The sequence below is a fragment of the Engraulis encrasicolus genome, chromosome 11 (assembly GCF_034702125.1).
Source record: "Engraulis encrasicolus isolate BLACKSEA-1 chromosome 11, IST_EnEncr_1.0, whole genome shotgun sequence".
NCBI classification, from domain to species: Eukaryota; Metazoa; Chordata; class Actinopteri; order Clupeiformes; family Engraulidae; genus Engraulis; species Engraulis encrasicolus.
This window is the reverse complement of record NC_085867.1, coordinates 8,250,520-8,275,397: the sequence shown is the minus strand read 5'-3', so window position 1 is coordinate 8,275,397 and position 24,878 is coordinate 8,250,520. Positions and strand designations below refer to the sequence as shown.

The following is a 24,878-nucleotide window of genomic DNA, read 5'->3' as shown; positions in this document are numbered from 1 at the left end:
TATTCCCAAAGTACTGTGAATCATGGAAGTGGATTATTGCTGATTAAATGGTAAGGCCTGAAAATGAATGCAGTTTATTATTTGACTTGCCATGCTGACCAGGTGGTGATGGTGGTTTACTATTCAAAGTTCCTCCCTTACCAAACTGTCTGCTATATAGGCCATAGGGGCCTCCACAGAATTTCCAATATTTGTATGTTTGAATGTCAATGGCATCAACCCATAGACTTGCAGGTTCAGGCATTTTGTCTGGAGGGCCTACAATTATGCACAGATCAGTTCAGAGTTACAGTTTTGTCAAGGAGGCTGATGATGGAAAACAGAAAAGTGATATAATGAGCAACGCAGTTTGAGCATATCCCTTATACATCCCTAATCACCTCATCCATATGCACCTACGTGATTATGTATTATAGGCTTTTATTCAGTTAATTGAGCTGGCTGCCAGAGTGAGGTGATGCAACTTCAGAGACTTGAACAGCAAGCAGGGAGAGAAGAGAAAAGGTGTCAAGAGCAGGCATCCCCATCCCAACCAGATGGCGGTGCTGTTTCCTATTTACCGGAAGTAATGTGAACACAATCCAGGAAGAGGAAGGTCTGTGCTGTTTACGTTTTCCCTCGCTTGAAATGAGCATGGCCGTTCGATTAAAAAATACGTTTTCTCAGAAATCTAACTTTGGTATACCGTCGTTGACATCGTTATAGTTCACATTGTATTTGATTGTACTGTTCGTCTGAATGACAATACACCGTCGAAGAAGGCTCGTGGTATGTTAACACAGACGGGGCGCGCGAAAAACGTGAGACCCAACAGCTCGAGGAACATTGACGTTGCTCCTGCCAAAGGGTCTGAGAGCGTTTCTTTACTGCACTCAAAAATGGAAGAGCAAAAAGAGAACATTCTTGGACAGGACGAAAATAAGAAGCCAGCCGACGACCCCGCATATGTAAGCGAACATGGTCTGTTTTTGTTGTAAATAATGTGATATTGGGTGGACGGGAGCTACCCAAAGTTTGGACAGTAGCCAAGTCACATAACTGTTGTCAGTGTGAATCCACTAACATTGGATACACCGTCGACTTGATTAGTATAGCACAAGCCATGTGCAACATTAGTTTATCAACAGGCACAAGTACTCACATATTCTGGAGCCTCAAGATAACGGTAGGCTAGCTAAGGCTAATGGCTGCCTAGCCTGTCATCAGATGTTCAAGAACACGTCAGGTCAGGTCAAGTCAGGCCAAACAGATTGACAGTTAAGTAGAACTGGTTGTCAGTCACCTTGTCAATGTATTCCTTTATTTGTGTCTGATATGAATCAATTGTTATACTATGCATGTTTCATAGACTAATAGAGTGTATTTAGGAACATTTCCAACTATGCCACATAGATTTAAAACCCGTTATGTAATATTGTGGCTACATGGCAGCCTCTGGCCTTGTTTTCCTTAGAACACGACATTGGATGCAGATAGAGTACACATCTACAGGAGGGCTGAGTCCGTTGATATAGCAGGACTTTTCATCCTTGTGACTGGTATATGTGATGTTGTGTTATAGTTTTTAGTTTTGTCCCAGTGCCTCTCTTGTCATTTTAACATCTGTTACAATTTATCATGAAGGACCACAATGGAAATAAGCTTCTGAGCTTCATTGTGTTATCCTGACTCTGTTTTTTTTTTTTGTATTATTATTATTTATTTATTTACTTAAGTATGTGGTGCGGTTTATATGGAACTCAATCATGTATTTATTTTTTTAATATAAGAACTGATAATGTCAAATGAAATAATTAATTCATTAACTCATTCATTCATTTAGGTCAAAGCTGCATGCCCTGCCCAGAGCGGCATCATGGCACCTGTGACCACCGAGCCGGCTTCTCAAGGCGAGTTCAGCGACCCTGTGTACAAAGAGATTGCTATGGCCAATGGACACATCAACCGCATGAGTCGGGAAGAGCTGCGCCTCAAGCTATCCGAGCTGAAGCTGGACACAAGGTTAGTCTTATGTTCTTTAGTTATAACTGCTTACAACCCGCGTGGAGGGTGGCTATCTGAGTTACTAGGTAAACACTTATATAATAAATAAAACGACCAGACAACAAAACTCAAGTATTCTCAGCCTTTCTTGAACATCAATCATAGAACATTATGTAACGGAGGCCAACTAGCAAAGTGTGGCGTGGAACGTTAGTAACCCTCCCTCCCAAAGCTTCAATACCTAAGGGTTAACGTTCGGCGAGAAGGTCGTTACCGTGGAATAGCAGCACGACAGAGAGAATCTTTAGACCCCGACGCGGAGCGGAGGGGTCTTGTTCTCTCTGAAGTGCTGCTATTCCACAAAGCGACCGACTCGCCGAAAGTTAACCCGCTTATTATATGGATATACTTAAATGATTCACACATGCGGGGACATTTCTTTAGACCTATTTAATGTTAAGATTGTTGCTGCGCAAAACAAAACAGTGCCGTTGTGGAACACCGCTAGGCAACAGCTAGGTACAGTAGGCTAGCCAGGACAGGTGTTGTCTATCACAGCAGCTGATTAGAGTGACAAAAGACCGGACCCCCTGCGGAGTGATATGAAACATTCGCTTTAGCCACTGACTTGTATACAAGCCAGTGGCTTTAGCAGTGAACGTCTTGTTGCCATTGACAGCGGTAGCCAGGACAACGGGTGCTGTCTATCACAGCAGCTGATTAGAGTCTTGTTGAAAAGTCGCTTTAGCAGTGAAAAGTCTTGTTGCCATTTACAGCGGTCTGTTATAGACCAACCCGTCCGTTATCGAAAAATAACAGACGTCCGAACGTTGGGGAGCCCCGTTGAAATGAATGGAGCATTCGACAGATGACGTCACAACCATATAATAAATTGCATTATCACCCGGTGAGCAGACGGAACGTCTTCTGATTGGCTGAGCAGGTGTCCTTTATTCCCCGGTAGCAGGACACCTATGATTTCATGCGGGCGTCCAAGTTGCTTCTTTTCTAACTTTCTGGCGAAGTGCCGTTACTAATTCTATCGCATCTGGTTGTCTAGTCAAGACCCCGTTACTAATTCTATCGCATCTGGTTGTCAAGTCAAAAACCCAGTCGTCAATTGTATCGCATTTGGTTGTCAAGTCAAATGGCTTTCTAGGTGTCCCGATATCAAGGGAAAATGGACTTGGCGAAGCGAACAGCCCTTCGGCTGTGCCGTCGGGCTGTTAGAACGCTCCGCCTCGTCCATTATTTCCCTTGATATCGGGACACCTCGTCAGCCGCTATTCCGTACGTAGCGTTGGGCTATCGGACCGGCCCTTTAGCTCAGCCCATTCGGGTTGTTCGGGTTCGTGGATGGCTTTCCATCTCTCTTCCACCCCCACACACACACTTATTTCCTGTCATTGTTTCACTCTGTTCTGTGTGGGAAAAAAGTTTAAACCCTAAGAAGTACATGATCAAAACTTGGCCATATTTCCAAATTATTATGGCTTGTACAGTATATTGGACATTTTTGTAAAATGTACATGTTTAGACTGCACACACACACACACACACACAAACACAACCTGTCTCTTCCCAACTATGTACTGTATAGAGTATTGCAATATATCAAATTTATATCACAATATCAATGTTGCTGTCAAACAATATCAAATTTCATAGTATGGAGTTAAAACACACAAAATTAGCACAACTGTTTGTCTTTAAAATAAATATCGTCTAAAAAAATTGTGATATCAATATTGACTGAAATAATCATCATTTGAGTTTTCACATAATTGAGGAGCCTTAACTAACTATGTTTGTGGTTTTCTAGGGGTGTGAAAGACGTGCTGAAGAAGCGTCTGAAGAGCTACTACAAGAGGCAGAAGCTGACCGTGTCACCTGGCGAGGCGGAGAAGAGCCGCCAGTTCTATGACTTCATCTGCGTGGTGGACTTTGAGGCCACCTGCGAGGAGAGCAACCCTCAGGACTTTGAGCACGAGATCATAGAGTTCCCCATCGTGCTCATCGACACGCACAAAATGGAGATTGTGAGTGGCGACTCGAGGGAACATTATGGTGTTTTCCATTGCATGAATATTAATATTAGGGGTGGGCAAACATGAAAATCTTTAATCGCATTAACTCAATGACTTTCTGTGATTAATCGCGATTAATTGCATAGCGCGCGAAACTCAAAAATTATAATAATACATAAAATAAAAAATAAATTAAATAAAAATATTTTATAAATTAATACAATAAAATAATCAATAATAATTTGCATATGTACTGTGTAGATAACCTATGAAGGTCTAATATAGCCTAATATTCCACAATGGAAATGTAGGCTATTTGTCAACCTATCAGTCTAAATTATATAGTAGGGTATATGCCTATCCAATGTAGGCATACTAATGAAACAAATGATTGCATACAATATTACACTAGGGCTATTTAAGATTGTAGGCTACTGAAATTGATATAGTAGAAACTCAAATTAGGATGGCCTGCATGGGCCTACAAGAAGAAAAAAAAATTTGTCACTTCAAAAAACAGGCAACAGGCAGGCGTGCGTCTGTGAGATATGTCCCGCCTTCTCTCACTGTCAAAGACTCCCACCTTCTCTCTTATCTGTCGCTATTATTTAAGGTGTTTCAGCGACTAGAAACTAATTGACTGTCTGTTGGCATTGACAGCAATTACATCTTTCAAAACAATAACGTTGACATGACTAACGCTAGGCCTATCTTAAATGCTGACGAGGTTGCCAATGTCACGAAATCATAGCCTTCCATGTTGATGCAGCCTACTATGCACGCGCAGCCCCATGTAGAAACCAAAATGTTGCGTGAGGAATGTAATATCTCGCGGTCCGCTTTTTGATCAGGGCTTTAGTAAGTCCGCGTGGCATTATTGACAGCTGATAGACGTCCAGCATGACAGTAGACTACCTTTTCATGCTGACCGTACAATAGACTAACCTTGCGAGCTGCAAAGGCGAGCCACATGCTGCTCGAGGGTTGCGCAAGGAGGACTGTAGAGTTGTGTACCGAAAATCTCCATTCAGAAGTTGACATCCTTCTGTAGGCTATGCGTGTTTTGTTTTGCCTACTTTTCTAGACATTCTTCTTCTCTGTCAGCAGTCATTGGAAGTAGCAACAGGCGCGCTGACGCTTTCAAAATAAAAGCCACGAACGACGGTCATAAAAGGCATAAAAAACCACCAAAAAAACACGGAAAAAACCTGCTGCGTTATAGCGTTAACAAAATTGTCGGGCGATATTGACCTCAATAGTTAACGCACCGTTAACGCGTTAACGTTGCCCAGCCCTAATTATATAATATTGATGTGTAAAAGTTCAAAGATCCGTGCACACCCTCTAGATGCTGCTAAACTCAGGATTATTCAATACTTTAAAAGGGAAAAAGTTCACGGCACACTTATTTGAGACTAAGACATGCTCTTTTATTGAGTGCAAACAACGCGTTTCGCCTCTGTGCGTCATCAGGTTTGCTCAAAGAGCTTTAAGTCAAACAAGTGTACCGTAAAATGTTTTCCTTTTAAAATTCTATTGATGTGTGTTAGTGTGTGTTGTCACCTCCTGCTGTTCATTTCTTTCACTTCATCTATCTGTTTGCTTTGTATTGGTGATTTTGTCGGGTCATGTCTGCCTTGGCACACTGATGTGTTGTTTCGGAGGAACACTAGTAGAGGAGTGAAATGCATAAACAACCAGCTCAATGGATTGAAATAAATCACAGTGAAAGTCTACTATGGTTTGTTTCAATTTAAATTGGTTTCTTGCCCAGAAAAGTGGTTTGGTTGATTGCCTTAACCCAATTTCACACATATGGACTTTGTCCAATCTTTTGAGTAAAAAAAACTGATTTTACTTGCCATGTTCTTCTTGTTTTCGCTTTGTGTTTAGGTTGACAGTTTCCAGGCGTACGTGCAGCCACAGTTAAACCCCAGGCTGTCAGATTTCTGCATACAGCTAACAGGAATCACACAGGTACTTTATACTACATTGGCCTAATTTTTACTGAATGGAGGGACTCCTAAACATTTTTAGGAGTGTGTGTGTGTGTGTGTGCAACATGATGCCCTACCAGGACGTGTGCGTGTGCGCGTGCGTGCGTGTAAGGCTGATGGTAGTACTCAAGAGTGTGCTATTCTTAACTGCTATGTGCAATAATTTGTATAAGGTCTTTGTGTATGTTTTGTGTTTGTACATTTATGTAAGCTGGCAGACACCTTAATTTCCTTCGCGATTAATAAAAGTACTCTACTCTACTACTCTAGTTAGCCAGTTTTCTAAGCTGATGAAGACATTGGCCCCTCTCATTTATCATTCTCAACAGTCTGGCATCATGAAAAGGCATGTTATTTTCACGCCAGTCAATTCTGCATGTTGGTGCGATGCATTTTGTTGTTGTGGACGGCAATGCAGCAGAAAAGCAGTTTTGGTCACGTGAGCAGGCTCACGCAAGGCAAGTAGATTTCCTGCAGTTGCTGCAAATTTCTGTTGCTTAACGCGAAAACAGCCTCAAGGGCCGCAAACGGCCCCCGAGACACAGGTTCCCCACCCCTGTGATAGTTCAAATCGGTGTTGTATTTATGCGCATTGTCATGATTTCATGTTGTTCTCAAGTTATCCTAAACTCTGGAAACAATAATGGTGGAGTAGAGTTTCAGCCTCAGCGATAGACGTATGCTGTATCTGACCAATGTTATATGTACCTTGTATTTGTAACCAAGTTAGGCAAAATTGTTAACATTCTTTGTGTTGCAGCTATGGTAATTCCTAACTCAGTAAGATTTCTCGTGTCTGGTAAGAGTTGAATCTGTGCTAAATATGATGACATGTTTTTCAGAAAATGGTAGACGATGCAGATCCCTTCCCCACTGTTATAAGGCGAGTGGTGAACTGGATGCAGGAGCGAGAGCTGGGAACAAAGCACAGATACACACTACTGACAGATGGGTGAGTAGTAGTACAGACACATTACATTATATTGCATACATTTTAGATGATGCTTTTTAACCGAATCGACTTACAGTTCTCTTTAGTACAGAGTATTGGTTATAGTCCCTGGACGGATGTGGGGTTAGGTGCCCAATTCAACCAGGTGATCATCCAAACAGCCAATCACCTTGCTGAATTTGACACATAGAATATGTGGCACTGAATTGTAACTTTTATGAATCCTGTTTGCCCATCACTGTATGCACTCACACTATTGTGTTGACAGATAAGCACCAGAAATGTTTGTGTTAAAGTAGTGTTTCTCAGAGTACAGGGATACAGCTGAGTGGGGGCAGGACTTAGTTCCCATTGGGTGGCATTAGTCTACTGTATTTCATTTTCAATACTAAGGAGGGTGTTGTCATGCTTATGATGAGGTCAAGGGGGTGTTGGAAGGCTTACAATGAGGTCAAGGGGGCGTTTGTTCAAAAAAGGTTGAGAACCACTATGCAAAAGAAAATCTGTTGGCTTGTATCTCTACAGTTTTGTCACAATTAGTGTTTTTTGGATATTTATTTGGCTAAGTTTTTTTATTTGTTTTCCCCAGGTCTTGGGACATGAGCAAGTTCCTCAATATTCAGTGTCGACTCAGCGGCCTCAGATATCCACCTTTTGCCAGAAAATGGATCAATATCAGAAAATCTTATGGAAACTTTTATAAGGTAAGAATCACCAGAACACACTACAGGCTGCTTTGCCCCTCTAGATTCTTTGCACAAACTCAATGTGAGACAGCATTGATAGTTACAAAATGCAGTGCATCACAAACCCATTGCATAATGTTAAAAATATGTTGCTTTGGCCTTGCCAACAAACGTGTAGCCTGATGCATTGACAAATGGGATAAATGACATCATGGTTTCATCATGTGGTTGGCCTCTTGGTTTCCCATGGCCCTGGCAAATGTTTGCCCTAGCTGCAGTGAAATGCCTTAGTTGAAATGAAAGCCCTCAGTGGAAACTCCCATTGTCATTTTGGCTTATTACTCCACAGCACACTGCACTGCAAAATTGCATTTATGACTCACCCATGCAAGGAGGGCAGCCCCCAATGGCGCCCCAAGGGAGCACTGCAGTGGAACGGTACCATACTCAGGGTACCTCAGTCATGGAGGAAAATAGATTAACCTAATTGAGCACTGGTTAACCCTCCACCAACCTGGCGGGTCGGGAGTGGAACCAATAACCTTCGGGGGTAACACTTTACTTTACGGATCGCTAATAAGGTGGTAATTTCATGTTAATTTCAGATATTTCTGGGTAATAATTGTTTGTTTTTAGTAACAACAGCAAAGTAACCATACAGTTTTCAGTGTGTGTGTGTGTGTGTGTGTGTGTGTGTGTGTGTGTGTGTGTGTGTGTGTGTGTGTGTGTGTGTGTGTGTGTGTGTGTGTGTGTGTGTGTGTGTGTGTGTGTGTGTGTGTGTGTGTGTGTGTGTGTGTGTCAACAAAGTGTCACCGTGCTGCAAGTCATCAGGGTGTCACCACAATGCACTGGAAACTGTATGGTTATTTTGCTGTTGTTACTAAAAACAAATATTTGTTACCCCGAAATAACTATGAAATTAACATGAAATTACAACCTTATTAGCGATCCGTAAAGTAAAGTGTTACCCCTTCGGGTTACAAATCTGACGCCCTAATCGCTTACCCATGACTGAGCTTGCTGGAGTGAAATGAAACTGAGTAGCCACTAGGTGGCGACAGCCGGGATAACAAACTTAAGTAGATAACACTGAAGCATAGTGTAATAAATCATATAGGTGTATTGTAAATGACCAATATTATTTTTCCACGTAGCTTTCTTGAAATAACAGCAGCATACACATGCATTAGGTGTTATAATATTACTATACCAACAAACACCAGACGCCTCCTAAATTCAACTTTTACCATCCATCGCTCACCATGTTGTCTGTATGGGTTGTTTCTAATATGCAGACTCCCGTCCTCCCTTGCTCACTTGCCTGCTTGTGGCCTAGTGATGACGTCACTGACTACAGAAGTTCAATTCAATATCTTGCAAAAGCGCAATTCTAATGACAATTCTGTCATTTTAATGTCATGGTACACTGAGCATGGTCCCGACCCGCTACCCTGGTCCCTTGGGGAGCCATTGGGGGCAGCCCCCTTGCACGGGTGAGGCATACATGCAATTTAGTTGTGTACCGTGTGCTGTCACAATGATAACGGTGGGAGTTGGAGTTTCCTAGGTGGGCGTTATTAACCTCTTGCTGTCTTGTCTGGGTAGGTGCCGCGCGTGAACACCAAGCTGAGCAGCATGCTGGAGAAGCTGGGTCTGCAATACGAGGGCCGGCCCCACTGCGGCCTGGACGACTCGCGCAACATCGCCCGCATCGCCCTGCGCATGCTCGCGGACGGCTGCCAGCTGCGCCCCAACGAACAGCTGTTCGAGGGACAGCTACTAGGCGTGACCGGCTCCACACCTTTGGAAGGAGCGCCGCCCCCAAACAACCCCAAGGGCAGACACCACTAGACTCGATTTGTTTTGTAGTGCATTCTGGGATAGGAGGAAGTGGAGAGATTCCGTGTGGTGTTAATGGAGCTGCGACCAATCACTCCTGATTGGCCGAGAAGACTGTCCGTCGAGTCCTCAGAAAATGCCCGCCCACCTCAGAGTCCTGTAGATGCCCACAGTGGGTCTCAACCTTTTTTCAACAAACGCCCCCTTGGACTCATCACAAGCCTCCCAACGCCCCCTTGACCTCATCATAGGTCTGCCAAACATCCCCGTAGGATTACAAATTAAAATAGACCAATGCACATCAATGGCAATTAAGCACTGCCCCTCTCAGCTGTATCCTTCTCAACATCCCCCTAGGGCTCTCCAAATCCCCCTGGGGGACTGAACCGCCCCCGTTGAGAAACACTACCCTATTAGAACTCCCCTTTACCACTGGGCCTAGTGCTGATTGGTTGGAAACAGACGCCCAGAGAATCCATTCTCTGCCATGATTGTGATGTCATAAACAAACATGGAAACGGTTGCATTGGCTGTGTTTGTGACGGCACAATGTGCACAGTTCGCATGCGCACTTACCCATTTCAAGGTATTTTTCTGACCAGAATGCATTGTAATTTTTTGTTGCGCACCGCGCAGAAATGCACCGTCACGAATGCAGCCATTTTTCTTGTTTTAATTATTGTTGTTCTATCCATTGTGATGTCATCAAAAGGAAATGCATTTTTGTCCTTTGTGATGCCATTGAAATGAAATGCATTATTGTCCCTTGTGTACAGATTGTGACATCACAACATAAAAAATCCAATTGCCTCTCTGTGGTGTTTTGCTTGTGACATCAGTCAGAAAGAGACTGTGACATCAGTCGAAGATGCGCCACTATGACAATAAGTTGGGGTTCTATACCGTAAATAAGTGCATCTGAGAGAGAGAAGAGTGTCCATGACATAACACTATACTTGACACCGGCATCATACGGATGTCAAAACACAATAGTGTCAAAACACAGTCATGAACGATTAATAACCGTGAACATGTGAGTGTCATAAATGTTTTGTGGTCATGAAAAGTTGACATTGTTAGGGCTGTCTTTGCCATAACCGAATGTCACTTAATAATAGTCATAAACTGTTCATAACATTGACATAATGCTTATGACACATGCATTATGACACACACATGACCTAACAATGTCATGAGAGTGACACCTGCGTCAAGTAAATGTTACCTGTACCTTTGTTCTCAAAGCAGGACGGCTCCCATATCGGGGACAGCCACTCAATATTTCCCTTTCAGCACACACAACACACACAATCCTGCGCATTACCTATCCTGTCATTTCCAACTTCAAAGTTAGTGTGTGTAAATTGTTATTTATTTCTAGAATGCATGCTGCGCATTCACAAATTTCATCTTTTCATGACTGTTTTCTACCAATATAAATTTCTTAGTTTTCATTATGGCTTGGAAATGTTCATACACGAAGAGGTGGATTTTCGCCATGTACCTAGACTAGCCATTTTGAATTACCAGCTGTAGATATATTCGGTTGTAAACTCTACTCAAACCAGACTAAAATGTAGGCCTATGGAAAAAAATGTCAAATTTGTGAATGGGCAGCAAATATTTTGGTTATAAACTGCTGAACTTGCACCATTTTATCATGCAGTGCCTTTACTGATGTCTTCATTGACCTTCGTGATGGTTGTTCTTGTTCTCTGTGCTTGGAGTGTTTTCAGGCATTCGAATGAGTTGCTGTCTGTGGAACTGTGGTCATTCTGCTATCATGGGCACGATCGTTATGAAGCAGTGCTGCTTTTGCTAGGCAGTGGGCATGCGCACTTTGCCAATTTGAAGTGAGAAATTTGATGTGAGAAAATTCTAACCAGAATGCATCAAACTGGCAGTGTGCATGCCCACTGCCTAGCAAAAGCAGCACTGCTTCATCACAATCGTGCCCAATAACTTGGTTTTCTGTATGCTGCTCTGTTGCTTCATTGCTGTGGGAATTTCCTTATTACGTATCCTCTGGTCTTTTCCATCCATGTCTGCTTTCTGTCTGTGCTGTTGGAAATGTGTTGCCAGCCTCATCATTTTTTTGCACACACAGGATGGGTTACTCAGAAGCGCTACTTTTCATGTATCGTGCATGGCCCATCAATAAAAAAAATATATTGCCCTCAATCACTGTGGTTTTCCCTGTCTATTCTGATGACATTAGGCTGCATTTACTGTGCACTTTGCCTTAAGGAATTAATTTTGGAAATTGTGAGCATGAGGTCTTGGTATAAAATCTACACAGTCCGTATTAAATTGGTAAAGGTGGTGTGTTGCATCATAGGCGTAGCCAAGGGTGGGCCTGGGTCGCTGGGTGGGCCTGGGCCCGCCCACTTGACATCCAGGCCCACCTCATTCACACTTGACAGTCAACTGCTGCCTCATTGAACTATAGAGTGCATCTTAATATGGGATCTTGCCTCCTCCACTTGCCTCCTCCACTCGCTTCTCGTCATGATGACATCACTGACAACAGCATTATATTTCAATATCTTGCAAAAGCTCAATTGTAGAGTCTTTTTCTCGTGTGCAATTGTTATGGTGAATGAAAAACAGTCCCTCAAAAGTTGTTGTGGCTAGGCTGACAGCTGGGAAACTTTATTGTTTTCTCCACGGAGGAGGGGCCAGGAGGCGGGGCGAGGAGACAAGCGCAAGTGGAGGAGGCAAGGACGCATATTAAGATGCACTCTATAAATGAATGGCATAGCACAGTATTATAATATCTACCTACACGCTTTCGGGTTGGGCCCGTCCAATTTTTTCTGGGCCCACCTGTTTTATTATTTCTGCCTACGCCCCTGTGTTGCATGTTATTTACCATGGGACAGTTATGTAGCATAGAAATCTAGAGGCTGTAGAGGTTTGGCTCGCCAGGCTAACAGTTATGCTGTTCATATCCAGATCATTGAGCCTGCTTGTGCTAATTATTATTACATTCCACTTCGCTGACGCTTTTTATCCAAGGGGACTTAGTTTTTTTATGTAGGCTACAGGGTATTGGTTACAGTCCCTGGAGTAATGTAGGGGTAGGTACCTTGCTCAAGGGCACCTCAGCCATGGGGTGAGATAGGGAGTGATTCGAACCTGCGATCCTCTGGTCTAAAGTCCATCTCCTTAACCACTAGGCCATGGCTGACAAGAATAATCTGTTGCGTTTTTGTGATCTATAAAGCAAGTAAAAATGTCAGCGCACCATCAATGCATATGAGCAATGCATTGGGTGATGTGTTTGTTTTCAAATATTTTGAGTATTTAGAGAATCCATTTGAAATGTATTGCTCTAACATTATGTCAAGACGATTTTTCAATAGATAGGCCTAGTTTATTTAATTTCATGATTAATCCATACATGCATGGTCACTTCAATATACCCAAAAAGGGCAGCTCCCCTACCAATTCAGTGCATGTCCTTCTTAACACCGACAGGAGGCGCCAGACTCAAGCAAAATTACCTTTGTTGAGCCTTTCATGGGTTTTTGTCTTGTTGACAATAGATTTCCCTTTCACTTGCATATTGCTTCATGGCGACTAAATAACAAATAATATACAGTTACCCTAACTTGAAAGATGTACTTTTCTTTGTGTCACCTAAAACCTATTCCACTTGTGTCGCATCCTGAACAATTTAAAATTAGTGAGACTGTTCACTATAGGCCTACACGAGCTGTTTCTAACAAAAACACACATCCAAGAAAAACTTAAAACTAAAGATGAAAATTCACTTTTCACAATCAATGCTGGTATATTAACCAGTGGCGTTTTCTGGTCTTTTTTTAAGCCTTTAACCAATGAAAGGCCTACCAACAAATACAACCCCAGTTGTGATTAGACTAATATCCTAGATTCGGCTATTTTCACCTTTTGGTTGTTTTCTCACCTCCTGTATTGTTGGGATGTTTTGTTTTGAGCATATCCTGTGAGCCTACATCTTTTATCATGCGCGTGTGCCTTGTAGCAACCCCATGTGAGTAGGCTGCCGGATGTGAGTGCCCGGATATCCGCCCGAGTATTTCCGGATATCCGCCCGAGTATTTACGGCTGTTTCCGGGTATCTGGCCCTATATTTACGACAGTTTTACCTCAGCTACTCGACCCCGGTCCGATTTGAGTCTGCCAGGATGGAAGGGAGTGCGACTAGCCGACTACCGGCGCGGAGACATCTGGATACCAGTTTTATGAAAACGTAAAAACATTTTTACAGACGGGGCGAATGTTGCCCCTCTGGGGGAAGCAGGAGAGGTGGAAGGTCCGCCGCTCATCCAAGCGGTAGTGAAAGTTAACCCTAATTTCATCAGAGTTGGAGATCTTTCCAGTTCATGTCAGTTGCTGTCATTAATAGTTTTCTGATATTCTTGATACGATGGCTCGCCAAAGGAGATTATGTGCGATCGATGTTGTCCTTCTCTGTTTTGTCAGTGTCGTTTGTCAGAATTGTCACTTGATGCTCACTTGGAATGCTTGTAAGAAACTCTGATGCAGTTCATGACAACTTCACGTAGCCTAATAAGAGTGTCAAAATAAGACATACCTTTTCCATGTTTTAATAGATCGTCGCTTATTTTACATCGGGCCGAGGCGGCAGTACATGCGGCTGGTAATAACCAGCGACGCGGAGAAAGATGCTGTGTGAAGCGAGTGTCACAACCTGGGTCTGGCAGCCACCGCAAGTTCAGGGGTACGCGAAACAAGGCCATTTCTGGGTATTTCTGGGATGGCCAGGCGAAGGACATTGAGAACTGGGTAAGTACTGTTGATTTCATTTCATATAGTCACTTCAGGGGTACCCGAAATAAGGCCATCTCTGGGAATTTCTGGGATGGTCAGGCGAAGGACATTGAGAACTGGGTAAGTAGGCTACTGTTGATTTCATTTCATATAGTCACTAACACATGTGATTGTGGCTTCATCTAGCAATCTAAGTGTAAGCATTTACTAATTTTAAAGGACCAGTTCTGTCAATTTCAATATGCTGATGTATTGCTCACGCTAACCTTGACTTGTCAGTGCCCGGTGATGTTGCAAGGGCTCAGCCCTTTCCGATATCTGAGCTATTCTAATGGGGCTATTTTAAAAGCACACTGTTTGTTAGTTGTCTGCTGATGTTGCATAACCTTTTGGATTTATTGGGAATAAATCCATTTGTTTTTTTTTATGTAAACAAACACCTGGCTCCATTGCAATGACTAGGATCTCGGAAAGGCTGAATTAAAAAATAAACATTCTCTGGTACTGACAAGTCCAGGGTAGTGAGAGCATTAACAGTATGTTGATATTGGCTGAAGTTATCATTTAATACAGCTACTGACATTCACGTTTTAAACTTATATGTTACTTTTTAGGGGCAGTGCAGGCTCAGGTGATAGAGGAGACTGTTCGGCAGCCCCGCTCTGTCTGACCCCATCAATGTGTCCTTGGCTAAGATACATTCACCCCGAATTGCTCCTGGTGGCAGGGTGGTACCCTGCATGGCAGCCACTGCCACCGGTGTGGTGAATGGGAAGAAAGTGAGGCATACAATGTAACGATCTTTGAGTGCTCGAAAGAGTGTAAAGGTGCTATACAAATGTAGTCCATTTAGCTTTTTTTACCATTTAGTGTTTGGAGCCAAAGAGTAGGGTCTGTGTCTTTTTCATTTGGGGAGGGAAGCTAATGAAACATTCTTTCAGGCGTTGTCGTGATGAGGGCCGCAGAAGAGAGACACCAGCAGGTTACGTGTCAAAGCTGGGGACGGGCACATCAAAATGCCTCTTACTGGGAGATGCACAGCGACAGTTGCAACTGTGTTTAATCTTGACTTTTCCCATGACAGGGTCTGCTGGTATGCATGATGTTTATGGTTATGGAGGGGGCTTACAGTACCACTCGGAGTCTTATGTGCCGAGGTGGTGGACTACGGCCCTAATCAGATAGCTTTTCCTCTAGGCTGAGCTGGTGAATTGCCTTGATGGAGAGGGGCTGAGGGGGGTGACACAAGTGGTGCTATGTAGCCTCGTGGAGGCTTGTGTACCTGTGTGTGCGTGTGTTTGTGTGTGTGTGTGTTTGTGTGTGCGTGCGTGCGTAACCTCCCTACAGAACCAGGGAAGATGAACCAGGGACCCCTGTTGGATGTGGAAATATGTGTGTATGAAGGGGTTTGTGCAAGGCCACCCTGGGGCACTGAAACAGGGCTAGGGCCTGTGCTGTGGATGGCTGATGGTCTATGTGGATGTTTGTGATTCATTAAGGCACAACAGGTAATGGATGTCAGACACAGGACTGACATGAAGCAGTTGTGCGTCACAAGATGAAGATGACCAGATAAAAAGACCTGACTGATTCCAGTTTGTACAAACGGACATAATTTTGGTTACATTCTTTAGTGAAATTATGTTACTATATAATCAATGGGTTCAGGGAGATTCAGTGTTCATCTTTGTTGATGCTAGGGCAAGATAAATTTGAACCCAGAGCTCTGTATTTCATGCTTTATTCACAGACATGTTTCTACAGGAGAAAATAAATAATCTTTGAATTTGACTGACTTATAGTACTGGCGTGCTGTGTGTTAATTATGGCTTATTCATGTCAGTGGCAGTCATGGGTAAGTGGTTAGGGCGTCAGACCTTGTATCCCAAAGGTTGCTGGTTAGACTCCCAACCGCCAGATTGGTGGGGGGAGTAATTGACCAGTGCTCTCCGCCATCCTCCTCCATGACTGAGGTACCCTGAGCATGGTACCGTCCCGTTCACACTGCTCCCTTGGGTCGCCATCGGGGGCTGCCCACTTGCACGGGTGAGACATAAATGCTATTTCATTGTGTGCAGTGTTCACTTGTGTGCTGTGGCGTGTTGTGTCACAATGACAAAGGGAGTTTGAGTTTCCCAATTGGCCTTATCCTTTGCCATAACTCTGATATGCATTGTAGCTGAAATATATGTCCTGGACACCAGCCGCCCAGGCAATGAACTCCTCACCAAAGAGGGAGATGTCTGCCTTCTCCGTGAGGATTCCTAAGCCTGGTCTCAACAGGTGCATGGACTCAACCGTGAGTATGACCTTTTGAAAATGTAGGTATCCTACATTATAACCAGACCGCAAGGATTATGAGTGTGTTTTCTTTTTAGATTGGAAATGCCTGCCTGAAGCTGGTGCGCGAGGCTGCTCTAAAGCATGTAAATCTGGTTTTGATTAATTTATTTATTTTTCTAAATCTTTAGTGCATGTGTTAAAACTGTCTATTTTGTTAGAAGCGGTTATCAGTATATGTCTCTGAGCAGGGAAAAGATGTCCATATTGTGGACATGTTTGCTGTCCCTACCTGGAAAATGATGTGGACCCCCTGTCCAATCTGCCGGTGATTGTCTTTGCAGAAGTATGTGTATGTTTTTTTGTATGTATACACTTCCCTCCAACATTCTGACCATGTGTACGCATCTTTTCCATTTCAATGCCCCATAGGACAGTAAGTGTGTATGTCTGTCTGCAAAAATTATTCCCAAACAACAGGACGATGTGTGGGTCAAGGGATGCTATCCTTTTTCCTGCTTGGAGTAGGCAACCAGGCCAAGGGGATCACTACTTGCTATGTGTTGAGTGAACATTTCAGTATTTCAGACCCATTTCTGCCCCCTTTAATAATTTACAATTAGCCATGTTGATGGGTGACACCAAATGTATGTCTTGCAGGTGTTAAAAGTTCAAGACCGACAGATCCTCTTCTTGGACTCTCTTCTTTCCTCAAGGTTTTGGAGATGAGGCATACAGAGCAATATTTAGGTTTATATAGACCCCAAAAAGATTCATGTTGAGGTTTTGGTAATTTGATAATTCAGCATTTTCCATCTGGCAACACTGTTTCAGGTTTGCAATGTGTACTATACATTTTAATATCCAAGTGTAACTGTGCTTTTATGATTCGCCTGCCTACTCTGCACATTTAGAATGTTTATACAAGAAGAAGAAGAAGAAAATAAAAGAAAGTATATGTTTTACAACAGCTGTGTCCTCACGTTCTTTCAAACCTGCAGGGTTTTTTGTGTGTACAGTAGCCCTAGTGATGTCTCACTCTTATTGTGACTGGCATTGTCAAAGTTTTGACCTGTGTAACATCCCCTGGTTAGTTTACACACGGACAAGATTTTCAGAAGTTAGACACTTGTTGATCTCTTTTTCATCAGTTATGGTAGAATTTCAAATGGTTTTCAATTTCATATTAGACAGATGGCCCCCCAAAAAAATGTCACGTGGCACAACAACAAGGAGAAGGAGAAAATAAAACTTAATTCTCTGTTACACATGAAATGGCTTTTTATCTTTGGCGTGGCTCCAGCCTTTCTCACAGCCAGTGGCCTACCTACAAACTTCCACTTGCTCCTCTGCCCTTGGATGGAGTGACTTGAACGGTGTAGGCTACAGTATGTGTGATGCTGTACAATATTCAAATGTTATAAAATCAGTTAGTGTAATGTTTATGTCCCCTTAAATTTGCAATTAAAAAATGTTAAAATGTTATGCGCCTCTTTCTGACTATATTTCAATATATAGCCTAGGCCCTACTATGCGCATTACCTCTTGGCTCATCTTGCGCTTGACCCATAGATCAGTACAACACAAGCAGGTAATTGGAGTGCTTCTGTGGTCTCTCAAAGGTGTGTAGTGTAGGGGCTCTCAAACTTGGTCCAGATAGACGCTGATGCCTCAGCATCCGTCTACCTTGTTCAGTGTAATCCTATGTCTTCCAGTCTGCTTGACAGCGTTTGTGTGTGTGTGGTGATGAAGAATTAATTTAATTACCCAATGTATTTATAATTAATAATAATAAAATCGGTTAGACTGCCCCTTTATGTGCTTTTTGACTATATTTCAACATAAACTATGCGCATTTGGCTCATGGTAGATCTTGCGCTTGACCCCCAACATGCTTGACAGCGTAGCCTACGTTATCCGCGTTCTTTGGTGGTACCAGAGACGGTTTAAATGCAGATTAGAATAGAGAATCTTTGTGTAGCCCTGTGGTAAAGAAGTGTCACGGCGCAGCGCAGCGAACAGGTAGGCCAAATGGTAGACAATAGCACTAAAATGAAAATCGTCTATGGTCCGTGTCTACTTCTGCAAAACCGAAACAGTGAGTCCACTCCATAGCCGTGTGCTCTTGCGTAACTCCCAGCGCGACTCATATCGGGTAGCTGTGGTGCCGCAAAGCAATCCTGATGTTAGAAAGTATGTAAATACGCGCCCGGATATCCTAAATACTCGGGCGGATATCCGGGCACTCACATCCGGCAGCCTACTCACAAGGGGTTGCTACACCTCGCCTCTGCGAGAAGGTGGGCTCGGGATTCTGACGCAGTGTGATAGGCGGTGCTGGTGTTTTCCTCCTCTGACTAACCGAGACTGCAGAGAGTCAGAATGCATTCAGGCGCACACACTCACGGGCGGAGGTAGTACAGGAGACTACGCCGTGCGGTTAGTGATTTCAATTGAACCGTTTTGTCTTTCTATTGCAAGTTTGGGACGACATTTAATGCGGTGGTACTGGAGTGCGCGCCGGCGGTGCCAGGCGACCCGCCTGCCCTCCGAACCGGACCAGTTTCACCTTTGAAATCGCATTTCGTTTTCGTTTCGTGTGTCCTGTTCTAGTCAATGGCGCAGCCCGTGAGGATGCATGGAACACCGTTGTATCGTCTCGGGCGCTCGGAAGCCACTGAAAAGATCGATGGACATTATGCACTGGATGTACTCGGCTTTGTTGTTGTTGTCGCTACGCGCCTTCGGATCGGTGAACCCGTGAGGACTTCGGCACAATGCATGGGAATCGGTGAAGCATGCGGGGCGATCACCATGTTGCCAGGATAAAACAAAATGATGATGATTGCTCTCAATGAAAACAAGGAGGAGGGGTCTAGCTGCAGCAGCACCACCACCATGGCTGAAAACGAGAACAATCTGAAGACGGCCAGGTTATGGAGGGATGCGGCGCTGCGCTCGAGAAAGCTGCGGAGTAACCTGCGCCAGCTCACCCTCAGCACAACAAAAAACAGCCAAAAAATCACGCTGCCCGAGAACATCAAGGACATCGAGGTGCTGAACGTGGGTAACAACTGCCTGGTGGAACTCCCCGAGGGGCTGGGGTCTACGCTGACGAAGCTGCGTATCCTCATCCTACGGCGGAACAAGTTCGCCACGGTGCCCCAGGCAGTGTTCCAGCTCTGTCAGTTGGTGGAGTTGGACATTAGCCACAATTGCCTGGGCCATTTTTCAGAGGACATTGTGCTGCTGAAGGGCCTGAAAAAGCTCTGCATCAGCCACAACAAGATCCAGTATCTGCCCTCGGGAATCGGCGCCCTCCAGGGTCTGGAGGAGCTGGATATCAGCTTTAATGAGCTCCACGATTTTCCCAGGTCCTTCACGCAGCTCCGGAAGCTCCGCACGCTGGACGCGGACCACAACAAGCTCCACCACTTTCCCCTGGAGATCCTGGCTCTCAGCGACCTGGAGGAGCTGGATTGCTCCGGGAATAAGTTCGAGTGTCTCCCCAACAACGTCATGACGTTGGAGTCCATCAAAATCCTGTGGCTTAGCAACACGCTGATCTCTTCTCTGCCAGAGACCTTTTGTGACCTGCGAAACCTGGAGAGCCTGATGCTGGACGGCAACGTGCTGACTGCACTGCCTCACTCCTTTGGGAAGCTGCAGAGGCTGAAGATGCTCAACCTCTCCTCGAATCTGTTTGAGGAGTTTCCCCAGGTCATCCTCAAGATCGCGGCTCTGGAGGAGCTGTACTTGAGCAGGAACAGGCTGACGTTTCTCCCCGAGCAGCTGGGCCTGCTGACGAAGCTGGCCAACTTGTGGCTGGACAATAACATGATCACCTTCCTGCCCGACTCCATCGTGGACTTGGAGAGGCTGGAGGAGCTTGTTTTACAGGGTAACCAAATCGCCATTCTTCCGGACAACTTTGGAAAGCTGGCCAAAGTGAACATTTGGAAGGTGAAGGACAACCCCCTCATACAGCCTCCCTACGAGGTCTGCATGAAGGGGATCCCGTACATCGCGGCCTACCAGAAAGAGCTGGCCAACTCGCAGCCCGCCGTGAAGCCCAGGTTAAAACTGGTCCTAATGGGCCAGAAGAACGCGGGCAAGACGTGCCTCAGGCGGTGCGTGGTTCGCAAAGCGCAAGATGCAAAGACGCCGGCTGCAGGAAGCAGCAACAACAAGGGCATCGACGTCACGAACTGGGTGGCAGACGCCGACAGAAGCCTGACCTTTATAGTATACGACCTCTCTGGACTGCCAAACTACGACCTGATCAAGCCCTTCTTCTTGTCACCGGGCGCTCTGTACATCCTGGTGGTGAACCTGAAGACCTACACGCCCAGGGGCTTCAAGGAGCACGTCGGCTACTTCCTCCACCTGCTGAGCGCCAAAGTGCCCCACGCCGTGGTTCTCATGGTGGGCACGCACACGGACCTGTGCGAGGAGGCGGAGCTGGAGGAAAAGTGCCTGGACATCCACCGGCAGATCTGGCTGCAGGAACGCCGGCACGCGGACAGCCTGCGCAGCCTGGCCGAGCAGGTGGACGAGGCGCTGGCGCTGGGCTACGATGTGCGCACCTCCAGCCCCCACGTGCTCTTCTACGGCGTCTCGGACCGCAACCTGCGCCGCAAGAAGGCCCAGCTGCAGTACCTGCTCAACCACCGGCTGCAGATCCTGTCGCCGGTGCTGCGCGTCTGCTGCAATGTGGACGCGGAGGGCACAGAGCGAGGCAACCGCAACGTCGAGCGGCTGAAGGAGAAGCTCATGTCGGTGGCCGACCACCGGGAGATCTTCCCCAACCTGCACCGCGTCCTGCCAAAGTCCTGGCAGATGTTGGAGGAGCTGCATTGCAAGCCGCGCGAGCTGTGGCTGTCGTGGTGGGACTCGGCGCGCCTGGGCCTGCAGGCCGGCCTGACCGAGGACCGTCTGCAGAGCGCGCTCTCCTACCTGCACGAGAGCGGCAAGCTGCTGTACTTCGAGGACAGCGCCACGCTCAAGGAGTACGTCTTCCACAACCTGCCGCGCTTCATCGCCATCCTCAACGTCTTCTTCCAGCGCGACGCGGCCGCCATGCTGGAGCGCCTCCTGGCCGAGTCGGCGTCGTCGGACGTCCTGCACTGCGGCGACGACCCCGTGCGCACGTCCCAGATGAAGCACCTGGCCGAGGGCTTCCTCCAGAACGGCCTGCTGCCGTCCAACGTGATCCGGCTCCTCCTGCAGCCGCTGGTGCAGACGCAGCAGGACCTGACGCTCATCATGGAGCTGCTGGAGAAGATGGGCGTGTGCTACTGTGTCAACAAGCCGCGCGCCAAGCCGCTCAGCCTCAACGGCGCCACCCTGTGGTACAAGTTCCCCAGCCACGTCAGCAACGAGGAACCCCACGCGGCAGGGCAGGACTGGTGGAATAGCGGCAGCAGCAACGGAGCTGGACCAGGTTCAGGTTCCGGATCCGGGTCTGGAACGTCGTCCCCGTCGCCCGGCTCGGGCCAGATCTTCTCGGTGGAGCAGCTCCAGATTGAGTACAGCTTCCCTTTCCTGTTTCCGCCGGGCCTGTTCGCGCGCTACAGCGTGCAGATTAACGCGCACGTGGTGCAGCGCTCGGACAGCCGCCACCAGATCTTCGCCTACCGCGGCAAGGTGCCCGTGGTGGTGAGCTACCGGCCGGCGCGCGCCCGCCTCCAGCCGGACGTGCTGTCCGTCGCCAGCTACGCCTCGCTGCCCAACATCTGGACGGCGTGGCAGGCGGTGACGCCGCTGCTGGAGGAGCTGAACGCCCTGCTGCAGGAGTGGCCGGGACTCTACTACTCCGTGCACGTCCTGTGCTCCAAGTGCCTCAAGCGCAGCTCGCCCAGCCCACATTCCTTCCCAGGTACTGTATAGGCCTAATGCCTTTTCCAAACCATCCTCCAAAACACGGCTCTCTCTCTGGAGATCTCTCTCTCTCTCCCTCTCTCTCTCTCTCTCTCTCTCTCTCTCTCTCTCTCTCTCTGCCTCTGGTTGAACTCATTCCCCCTCTCTCACACACATTCTCTCTCTCATCTTTCTCTCTCTCTTTCTCTCTCTCTCTCTCTCTCTCTCTCTCTCTCTCTCTCTCTCACTCACTTACTCACACACCTACACACACACACACACACACTCTCTCTCTCTCACTCGTTTCCTCTCTCTCTCACCTCCTTTACCCTCACGCCAGCAGCAGATCAAATAGCACCCATTCCATTCCACACTGACTGATTCACGGTTTGTTGTGAGCTGTGCTCTGCTGTGTTTGAAGTGTTTTGGTACCAGGCCCGTGGCACCCTGCCCTACCTTTTTTACTTCTTTCTTCTTATTTCTACTAGGCTTACAGACATGAATGCCTCTCTCTTCAGTGGGGAACGTCAAATAGTTCTTATGGTTTGTAGTTCTGCAGCCTTGAGTCACGGCCCACCAGCATATGTTTACATGTTGTGTTTACATCGTGTTTGGGTTTGTTTATTGACCGTGGTGCCTGGTTTCTCCCAGCGTACACATTGCGTAAAAGAGGTAGTCTAGATCAGTGGTTTTCAAAGTGTGGGCCGGGGACCCCTGGGGGGCCGCGAGGGGATGCCAGGGGGGCCGCAGCAGGTTGGCAGGAAGAATATAGCAAAATAAAATTGAAAATTTAATACATTGAATAGCTTATGAAGCCAACATAAACAAAAAATAAGCTAAACAATCTTCTTTACAATGTAGGGCGGCTATTATGCTTTCTGTAGTACTTCTATGGGTTTAGGAATGCATCAACTTCATGAAGTTGTGAAACCAGGGTGCACAGAAAAAATAGCGTGTCACGGCCCATGTTAGGAGGGCCTTGGCTGGAATCTACCGGTATCTGGGGGTCCTTTTCATGGTAAAGTTTGGGAACCCCTGGTCTAGATGAACAAAAGTGCATGTGATCAGGGCCGTAACCAAACATTTTCAAATACCGAGGTCAAATACTGTGTGCTCTACTGCATACTGTACATTTAGAATGCTTTAAACACTTCAGTCAAACTCTTAAGTTTGTTTTCAGTAATCACTGCCTTGAGAATAAATGGGGGTGACGTATACAGACTGAGTTTATCATTGTTGATAATATATCGATTTTCATCATAGATACATTTTACATTACTGAAAAAAAAATACAGAGGACATGACCTCTGTGTCCTCGATGGTAGTTACGGCCATGCATAGGATTATAGGACAGTGTAGTTGCATGATGCAAGTCTCCCTCTTGTTTGTTTCAATGTGGCTTCATAGCTTTGTTTGTTGTCGTCATGTGTGCGATAATATAACAAAAGCATATTTGACCTGCCTATCAACCTGTGTGTGTGTGTGTGTGTGTGTGTGTGTGTGTGTGTGTGTGTGTGTGTGTGTGTGTGTGTGTGTGTGTGCACTGGCTCTGTGCCTAGGTTGACATTAAATATTGACAGAATGGAAGACAGAGGTTTCAGCGAGCCTGGGGAAACAAAGAGAGAAGGGGTGTGTGTGTATTGGCGTGTTTGTGTGTGTGCAGAGGTGCACTTTCTGTATAAAGGAAGATGGGGGTAGTAGTGTGGGGGATGAAAGACGCACCTAGAAAGTGAAATTGGATGGGACCAGCTGTGCACGTGTGTGTGTGTGTGTGCGTGCGTGTCTGTGTGTGTGTGTGTGTGTGTGTGTGTGTGTGTGTGTGTGTGTGTGTGTGTGTGTGTGTGTGTGTGTGTCCTCTGGCTTCCTGATGAGGGGGACTAGGGTGTGTCAAATCCACTGACATGGTGACGGAACGGAGGCTGCAGGAGGTTGGCATGGCAACATGCAATGCCTCGTGTGTGAGCAGTGTGAGTGTGTGTGCATGCATGTGTGTGTGCATGCGTGTGTGTGTGCGTGCGTGTGTGTGTGCGTGCGTGCGTGCGTGCGTGCGTGCGAGCAGATGTGTGTGTGTGTGTGTGTGCTCGTGCCCATGCTTGTGCTTGAAGTAATTTGAGGTATTACATTGTGTATTAGTGGGGGATGAAGGATGTTTTTCTTAGCTCATATTGTACAGATCATCACTGTCACGTCACGTGACCATCAAAAGGCTGCCTGCCTGTGTAGCTCATATCCTCAGATCTCTCACACTCTCTCTCTCTCTCTCTCTGCCTCTCTCTCTCTCTCTCTCTCTCTCTCTCTCTCTCTCTCTCTCTCTCACACACACACACACACACACACACACACACACACACACACACACACACACACACACACACACACACACACACACACACACACACACACACACACACACACTCCCTGTCTCTCTCTCTCTTTGTAGCTCATTTCCACAGATCTCGGTGAAAAGAAAGGAAGG

General features: G+C 46.0%; 2 protein-coding genes across 2 annotated transcripts in view; both read left to right on the top strand.

The window, feature by feature from the left end:
• The first annotated feature begins 580 nt into the window (after positions 1–580).
• Positions 581–10,107, top strand: eri1 (exoribonuclease 1). Its single transcript, XM_063209841.1, has 7 exons — positions 581–947; positions 1,823–2,001; positions 3,806–4,022; positions 5,904–5,987; positions 6,850–6,959; positions 7,549–7,663; positions 9,251–10,107. The coding sequence occupies exons 1-7, from the start codon at positions 771–773 to the stop codon at positions 9,494–9,496; spliced, it is 1,128 nt and encodes a 375-aa protein (XP_063065911.1). The 5' UTR covers positions 581–770; the 3' UTR covers positions 9,497–10,107.
• An 8,833-nt stretch (positions 10,108–18,940) lies between these two features.
• The window catches only part of mfhas1 (multifunctional ROCO family signaling regulator 1), a 66,219-nt gene continuing 60,281 nt past the window's right edge, over positions 18,941–24,878 (top strand). Inside the window, exon 1 of the mRNA XM_063209840.1 lies at positions 18,941–22,421. Within this exon, the coding sequence (XP_063065910.1) occupies positions 19,379–22,421 (3,043 nt within the window). The 5' untranslated portion in view covers positions 18,941–19,378. The remainder of the gene's footprint in view (positions 22,422–24,878) is intronic.

Bases quoted from the DNA above. Each gene is read 5' to 3' on its own strand.
- eri1 (XM_063209841.1), top strand. From the start codon at position 771: ATGTTAACACAGACGGGGCGCGCGAAAAACGTGAGACCCAACAGCTCG. The intron at 2,002-3,805 runs GTTAGTCTTATG...GTGGTTTTCTAG, and splicing joins GAGCTGAAGCTGGACACAAG to GGGTGTGAAAGACGTGCTGA. The intron at 7,664-9,250 runs GTAAGAATCACC...TTGTCTGGGTAG, and splicing joins CTTATGGAAACTTTTATAAG to GTGCCGCGCGTGAACACCAA.